The following is an 8,971-nucleotide window of genomic DNA, read 5'->3' as shown; positions in this document are numbered from 1 at the left end:
TCACCGATTCGTTTTTCTTTCTTTCTTTCTTTCTTTCTTTTTTTCTTCGAAGAGTCTCGAATCGAGATCGAACAAAACTATTCGTTTCGAGTTCGTTTTCTTTTGAAGAAATGAGAAATCCCGTTAGTTTAGAAACTATCGTACACTATATAGATCGACAGAATTTTACAAAAATTCTTTGCACCATAAAACGCGACACGAACGATTCACTTTCCTTCCGCGACGTAAATGCGCCGTCAATCAAATCGATACGTATATCGTGGAGTATAAATGTGTATACTCGAGAAGCGGATAATAGAATTTAACTAGTGCGTAGTCAATTATTACATAACAATTTACAAAGGACATTTAAGGTTCTTCTTCTTCTTCTTCTTTTTCGATTATATATACAAATTGATGAAACTGTTCTAAACGACGAATAAGAAATCGAAATGGAAAGCTTTACACGAATTAAACGAGGAAACGTGGATAACTAATAACCATAAATGGTCTCGCCTCTTTTACTTTCCTTCCTTCGTTCTCTCCTCACTTTCTCTCCTCACTTTCTTCTTCTTCTCTATATACCTTTTCAAATAATTCATTAAACTTTACATCGCCTCAGAACGTTGTTCCAAGTTGCACGCAACATATTTACATATAAATTCTACAATATCAGGCAAATTAGACTAATACTTTTTTTTTTTTTTTATGATATGTCTTTATTACGTTTATTATATCGTTCGTCAATTACGCTCTTACTCATAAATGGTGTTCGTAATTAAGCTTTTCTTGCTTAGAGCTTCTCTCTGTTTTATTATTAATTATATCTTACAGAAATTCTCCCCTTTCTTTCCCTCTCCGACCAAATCCCGTTCGCTCTCTATACAACGAATTCGAAATCGATCAATAATTCTTCTCAAGTATTATCCCGAATATAATACTCTTAAAGATTATGTACCCGAATTTTTCTCCTCGATTTTTTTTTTTTTTCAACGAACAAAAGTATCCGATTTTTTCCTTCAAGTATTCGAATAAAAGAATAATAATTTGTTAATCTCTAAATTGTTTCCCTCGATGAAAAGTGTTGTGTGTCGTGTTTCTTCTTCTTTCTCCTTTTTCTTTACGATTAATGAATAAGAAATAATAGAGTAGAACTTTCGAAAATAGTGTACAATTTTTAAGAAGATGAACGAAAGGATGGGTGAATTTTTCCCGCGAAGGCCGCGAAAAAAAGAGAAACGATTATATATCGATTATTATCTCATCACGATCACGACGAATCGAATCGAACGAAAAGTCAGATTTTTAAAAACTGATCACGCATACACCTATGAGTAAGATTGAAAGTTTATTAACAATTCATTTTGGCTTCATTTAGATTTATTATTGAACATTCAATCTAATTGTCGAATAGTTAATTATTTATACTAATTAGTAGTTCTCGTAATCCTTTATACAAATCTTTCCTTTCTCTCTCTCTCTCTCTCTTCGGTTAATACGTCTCTCTCTCTCTCTCTCTCTCTCGATCAAGCATTTCGAAACGAGTTTTATTAAATTAAATAATAAATAACGCGCCTATATTATGTATATTATATACACAAGTATCTTTCACGCATGTAGGTATACGCGACCACTTCGATGGTTTTTCTTTTTTTCTTTTCTTCCTTTTTTATATCCTCATTGCCTTCCATTCTTCGGAAAATTCGAATCGAGTATACGAGTGGAGTGCGCGCGAGATGATTCGTGAAGAGATGAAAATTATAAAAGATAAAAACAATTTTTTTTTCAACTCGTTATTTCGTAACGTATATTTTTATGTATATAAAAGATTTAAAAGAAAGAATCTTTCCCTCCAATCTTTAAAAATTTATTACACTCGAATTTACGAATTTCGAATCATCGAATCGCGCGCTCGACACCGACCTGGTTACGTGTTTGCAATTATCGTAAACGTAGAACAATATGTACACACAAAGTATTTCACACCCGATTTATCCACGATAGTAAAAAGTTTTCGAGAAATTCGTTCCCTTACTGCTAAATTCAAGGACATACCGGATTGTACATGCATATCTCGATATAACGGTAGTTTTTTCGTCTTTTCTCTTCTTCTTTTTTTTTTTTTTTTTTATTTCAAGAGTCCGTTTTAAAGACGTTGCTTCGAAGTACAACTTGGCACGCAGAGAGTACATGAAAAAGAGTTTAGTCGAGTTTTATTTTTTTTTTCTTTTTTTTTTTTTCTTTTCTTTTACTTAGAGATTCGTAAGATTCGAGGGGATCGTATCGTGAATGAATGCGCAAATCGTGATGGGGCACGATCGAAAGTAAAATAAAGGATACCAAACTTCCATCTCGCATCTTGTCGCGGATAATGCGAAAAAGGGAAAAAAAAAAGATAAACGTAATCTTTTTTCTCATCGATTTCGTTCGATCGATCGATTATGTACACGTGTATATATGCAAAATGGTCTAAATCCTTTTCCATCTTAAATATATATATATATATAGAATTAAAAAACGACTCGTTTTCCTTTCTTGTTTTTTTTTTCTTCTTCTTCGAAAATTCGAAGAATCGGCGGGAAAAATGTCCACGGTACATATACCTACTCGCGCCAAACAGCAAGGCTCCTAGATGTACGTTACGATTAGTAATTAATCGTTTTAAAAGCATATTGCGATATGACTTGTTTACCCTGTCTTTTAATTGCGGAACGTGTCGTCTTTCGAAAAAGAAAGATCCTCGTCATCTTAAAAAAAAAAAAAACGATCGCGATGTATAAGTGTCGGACTGCGATTCTTAAGATTAAAGGAGGAATTGTTCGATGACTCGAAAGAACAAGTATATATATGTCGTTGTTTTCCACAGTAAGAATTTTGTTGAAATTTTTAGAAAAATTGAAATTATAGAAAAGAATCTCTGAATCAAACGGATTGTATATTTTTCTAGAAAAAAAATTTCGTGGCAGAAATCTTGAAATTTCATTCAACACTGTACACAAAGTATCTCTAAATTTTTGCATCTTTTCGAGCTCTAACAAATCGAAGAAAAATTTTCTTATTTCTCATCCGATTTATATCCCTTTTCGAAATTAATTTCAAATGAATATACATACATACATATATATATATATATATATATATATATCCCGCGAGTGTCCGACGAGTACGATACGATCACGTTTTCTTTTACATCGTGCCTCTTGTTTTAAACATCGAAGTCATCGATAATCGCGTGTCCCGATTAAATTGTAGAAAAGTCGGGAGGAGGTGGGGAGGGGCGGGGATATATATATATATATGTATATATATATATACTTACAGATTTATCGGTATCACACATCGCGTGTCCCGCACATTCGTTTCGTTTCAGAAATGGGAAGCGGGAAAAGGGGGAAAGATGGAGGAAACGTGGAAACGGGGGCTTCAACTCGAAGGCTTGACTCGAAGGCTTTCACCCGCCGGCCTTTTCGCGTATTTATTACGAAACGAATCGAAAAATTGATATTCATATATACCTCGAGGCATCACAGGTAATCGTACACCAGGAATCGTGTACAGGAAAAACACTGTAATTTCCGAAGGAAACAGGGCAGGGGATCGATAGACGAGCGAATAAAAACTAGCTACTACGACGACGGACATCGGCGCGATCGTCCGCCTGGAATTGGAAATATGTTCCCGAGGGCGATAAATCGGTCCCTTTTTTTCCTCTTTTTCTCTCTCTCTCTCTCTCCTCGAAAAGCTGTTTCGCGCGAATCCCCTTACGCACGCGCGTGGAAATAATTTTTATTTTCCGACGTAACGAAAACAAAGAAATGAATTTATACGTATACGAACTTTGGAAAGAAAAAGAAGAAGAAGAAGAAGAAAAAAAAAAGAAAGAAAGAAAGAGAAAATTAAACGACGCATCCGTTCGAGATGTAATAATATTCGGCGACAATGATTCGAATCGAGCCGAACGGAGATAGATGGACAAAATAACATAGAGAATATAATAATAATAATAATAATGATAATTAATCATGATGATAATAATAATAATAATAATAATAATAATAATCTTTAAACTCTATATTGCACTAGAATCTTTTTTTTTTTCTTTTTGTTCTCTCCATCACCTAGTAGAATGGCAACATGGCTATTACTCTTCTAGAAAATACCTATCCTCTTACGTATGTACAATTTAAAAATGGCTACCATCCTTCCGCTTACTTTATTTTTTAACTAGTAGTAGTAGTAGTAATGACACGCCGCTCTTCACTCTCTTAGTCGAACATCCTCGCTTGTATTGCTCGATATTGCACGCGGATATTCGAGCCCGATCACACACCTGTATGTATTACACACGCATATGTATCCACGGTTATTATTATTATTTTTTTCTTCTTCTTCTTTTTTTTTCACACTAGCCTCGATCATACGATCCCGGCTGGTGATCGGCTCTGGCATGCACAGTTAGTTGTATGTATGTATGTAACGAGGATTTCGTCTCTCTCTCTCTCTCTCTATATTTATTTACTTATTCTTCTTCTTTTTCTTTTTTTTCCTTAATTCACGAGTTTAAACGAATTTCGTTGTCACGACGAGGGGAAGGGACAACGAAATCGTTCGAATCGAAACAAAAAAAAAAAAAAAAATATAATAATCGCACACCGCGCTGATGTAAAATGTACAGAGAGCGACCATTTTCTTTCGAGAGTCGAGAGATAATATCAATTTCTGAGTGTTTCGTCCGTGCGATCAACCGCGCTCCCGCGATGCAACGCGAACTGTTCTACTCCGATTTCGTTTGAAAATATTGCACGATAATTTCTCTATTTATTTTTTTACTTTGTAAAAGTGATGAAATTAATGTCCGAAATTTCCTTTTGTTTTAGTCCCCTCCCCCTCCCCGATTATTTTTCTCGAAATTTCTCGGTGCACGGGGGAGGCGCGGTTGATCGCGAAAAAGTACAAATAAAGTTCGTTAATTCGTCGACTAATACTACTGTATTGCTTCAATATGATATGATACAGTCTTTTCACTGATTGTCCAATATCACTACGTAATACATCCTCTCAACTTCCTCTCTCCCCCCCTCCCTCCCTCCCTCCTTCCCCTACCCCCGCCCCACCCTTTTTTTTTTCTTCTTCTTCTTCTTCCTCCTCCTCCTCCCATCTCGGCTTCTCACTCCCTTTCGCTCTTCCTTTCATCCTTGCCTCGCGCATTTCGCTAATCGATACACCGCCACCCGGAACGGAATCCAACGTTTGGAAATGGAACGGCGTCCGTTCGTGTTGATTACGAGAATCGAAAATTCTTGAATCGAAGAATAATAAATATCGTTGGAAAAATTCGAATATCTTGTTTGCCAATAAAGATACGATGTTGAATTTTGTGGAGAATTCATCGAGAAACTTTCTTCGAATCATTCGAAGTATTATTTGTTATTTGTTATAATAATTGTTTGATCGAATGTTTCGAGCGTACAACGTAACATTAGACAAAAGATCTCGTTCCGGGATCGAGTATATCGAGTGTACGTTTCACTCTTGCTCTCTTCGCACGCACACTTCTCTCTCTCTCTCTCTCTCTCTCTCTTCACTTTTTTTTTCTTTTTTTTTTTTTTACACTGCACCGAGTGTCTTCATTAGGATTAATATCACTTTTATTTTCTTCGGCGCGATCGTATCCACGCGTCGATTATTTATAACAATACGTACTTTTTTATATTTTTATGTTTCGAATTGTACTTTCCAAGACGCATTCGACGATATTTTACGTTTACTGCGATCGATCGCTTTCCACCTGTTCGCGAAAAAATCCTCTTCGCGACGAGATATACATGGCGAAAACATAATTTCTTTTCCATTCAATTGTTTCCCAATTATTTCCTTTAATCGTATCTCGTATTCTCATTTTTAAAAGTACGCGAGAGTATTTGGAAAATTTTAAACATACTTTTGTTTCAATTCGTTACGAACGGGATTTGAAGAAAGATAAACTTTGGAAATGATAAAGTTCGAGGTGGAGGAAAAAATCGAGGACTGGATTTCCAGACGAGGTTGGTTCAAGGGTGGATGACACGCTCGTAAACTTTTTTATCGCATCGATCGTGGCCGATACGTTTCGCAAATTCTATCTCACTTTACAGATGATTTGATCCAGCCTTTCCTCGCGTCACGCTCCTTTCACGCCATTCCACGCGATATTCTCGCGCACTTTTCTCTCTACATATATCTCTCTCGAAAAATAGACTTTTAGAAATTTCAATAAGCATCTCGTCGAATCCAATTTCTTCTCGAATGAATGGGAAGAGATTTCGCGAAAGGGGCAAGCGATCGGTTATCGTCACCGGTGTGAAAATCCGCCGGCAGATTACGCGTCGTCGAGAGCATCGCACGCAATGATCGCGAGATATCGAATATCTTATCAAGCCTGTGACAGTCTTTGACTTCGCTTACAGCCACAGCGTCGAGCCATCCATCGATTACAGCGGGATCTCCTTACTACGAGATCGAGAAACCAGCCGCCTCCACCTTGCCTCGATTTTTCCTGGCAATTCTCGATCCCCTTCCCGCTACCCTTCCTCCCTTCCTCTCCTTTACGGCCACCCCTGGAACTCGGTCAAGGGCTCTGGTTTAGGCTCGAGACTGGGCAACTGGTACGGTCAGTTTTGCTGTCACAAGCCACCCTCGGGTCAATGTTGGGCAGCGAATTTCATGCGCTTCTGCTTCTGCCGCTGGTTGCAGAACCACACCCTGACCACGTTCTTCTTCAGGTCGAGTTTCTCCGCGATCGCGGCGATCTTCTCGCCGGACGGCCGCGGCTGGACAGCGAAATACGCCTCCAACGATCGTTTCTCGGGCGCTGCTATACTGGTCCTCTTCCTCTTCTTCTCCCCGGCGGGCAGCACGGACGGGGCGTCCGGGTCCCGCCTCTTGTTCTTCGCCTGCGCCTCCGCCTCCTCGAGCCACGCTTGGAGGATCGGCTTCAACGCGATCATGTTGTTGTGGGACAACGTGAGGGACTCGAATCGGCATATCGTCGACTGGGACAGGGCGCCGACACCGGGCAGCTTCAGGTTGGCCAACGCCTTGCCCACGTCCGCCTGCGTCACGCCCAGCTTGATGCGCCTCTGCTTGAACCTCTCCGCGAACGCCTCCAATTCTCTGGGATCGGTGTCCGCATCCGGGTGGAGGCCGGCCGCGGCCGCGGCCGCGGCAGCCGCCGCCATGGCCGGATGATGGTGCGCCGGATGCGGCACGCTGCCACCCCCGCCGCCCAGGTTCCCGTGGTGGTGGTGGTGGCCCATCATCCCGTTCATGCCGCCGTAAACGGAGGGGCCGTGGATGCCCGTGTGGTGCCCCGGCCCGCCGCCCGTGTTCTCCGACATGGGCGTCAACGTGGTCATCGAGTTCGCCGGGTCCAGCATGTCCAGACTCTCCATCCCCGGATGGCTCATCTGCAACGTACAGGTTACACGTTTTTCTCTCTCTCACGCGCAATATCAATCTTTTTTTCTTCTAATTTTCCACCGGATTTTTGAACGGGGTTGGAAACAAATTGTGATTAATTAAGCGAGAAAGAAGAAGGGAGCTAATCTAATCTAACCTCCTTTTTACAAGAGATGTTAGATGTATATTGGAAAAAGAATCGAGATCTTCGAATCGTAATTGTAACGTGATTGTACCAATTACATTGTTGAAGAGCGAATGGAGGTGGGGAGATGAAACGTGCTACAAACTAGCACGCACAATTATGCAGCACGTGGCGTGGTCGTGGTAGCGAGCACGGTGTGTGCGCGACCCCTTACAAATTATTTATGAGCTCCCTTCATATTTTTCCTCCTAAGAGAGTGGCGCAACGCGCTCTCTCTTTTACTCTCTTCCTCTCTCTCTTTCCCTTATCCACCAAAATTCTACCAAAAAAAAAAAAAAAAAAATATAGAAAAAAAAGAAAAGAGCCTAATGTGACTGATCGAGACTGAGCTTCGATGAACGCTACATGTGACATTCTATATATATATATATATACACACACAGGGCGTGACGCGTATGCGTGCGAGAACGCACGTACGTGCTGGTGTGTACGAAACATTTATTCTCACGAGAATATGCAGCGTAGCGAGCTAACTGGATGGCACGGTTTCGGTCCAGGGGTGGCCCGGAATAGCATAGTTACATCAGAAATGCAGGGGAGTTGCGGGTGGCGGCGCGAAAGGGAAGGAAAGGGGTTGGAGGAGGATGGTGGATACGTAGGCGAATACGTAGCAGAGGCAGGGACTAGCCCAGGGGCGTATATATATATACGGTTGGGCCCCAGAGACCCCCCGCAATATTTCATCATTACGCTGACACGACGCTAGGGTTAGTCTCTATCTATCTATCCGTCTCTCCCTTCTATCCCTCTCTCTCTCTCGAATCCAAAGAGAAAAAGAAAAGAGAGGGTCTGCGCGAGTTATTCTCCTCTGTTTGCGCCAAACTGACGCGAAACTAGCGTTAGAAATCGGTTAGGAACACCAATGTCGAATTATTGAAATCGAAGTCAAGCTATCCCCTTCTGCGTGTAAAAACGGCCAGACTTTATGGGACACTTGCTGTTTGACCATCTGTGTACGGTTAGGAGGGGGAGGGAGATGTAAGCGAGAGAAGGGCGGCCACCGCACTGCGGGAAGCCAGAAACGGCGAATTGTACGGACGGAGGTTGATAACAGGGATCGAGGTATACGATGATATTTTATATATATATATATATATATGGAATTGGGATTAACGAGTATTGTAAAAAAGTGTTTTTCCTTCGATATTCCAAGCTATATCCTCGACCACTTCTCGTGGAAATATTTAATGGGCGGCTAATGGATACAGATATACAACAGGGATAATATTAAGAATCGTAATGTTCGAATTTTAAAAAATTTTTGCTGATAAATAAATGAAGAGAGAAGAAAAGAAATGGCAAATTTCATCAACGGATTCATCACGATTCACGAAGGACGAAATTATTATA

At 40.4% G+C, this 8,971-nt stretch overlaps 1 protein-coding gene across 2 annotated transcripts in view; it reads right to left on the bottom strand.

Annotated features, from left to right (window-relative positions):
- Positions 1-5,353: 5,353 nt before the first annotated feature.
- Positions 5,354-8,971, bottom strand: part of LOC410657 (inhibitory POU protein) — a 38,475-nt gene continuing 34,857 nt past the window's right edge. For both annotated transcript variants that reach the window (XM_006563158.3, XM_394134.5), the window contains exon 4: positions 5,354-7,424. In XM_006563158.3, the coding sequence (XP_006563221.1) occupies positions 6,660-7,424 (765 nt within the window). In that variant the 3' untranslated portion in view covers positions 5,354-6,659. The remainder of the gene's footprint in view (positions 7,425-8,971) is intronic.

Source organism: Apis mellifera, linkage group LG16 (genome assembly GCF_003254395.2).
Source record: "Apis mellifera strain DH4 linkage group LG16, Amel_HAv3.1, whole genome shotgun sequence".
Classification (NCBI taxonomy): domain Eukaryota; kingdom Metazoa; phylum Arthropoda; class Insecta; order Hymenoptera; family Apidae; genus Apis; species Apis mellifera.
This window is presented reverse-complemented; position numbering and strand designations above follow the sequence as displayed.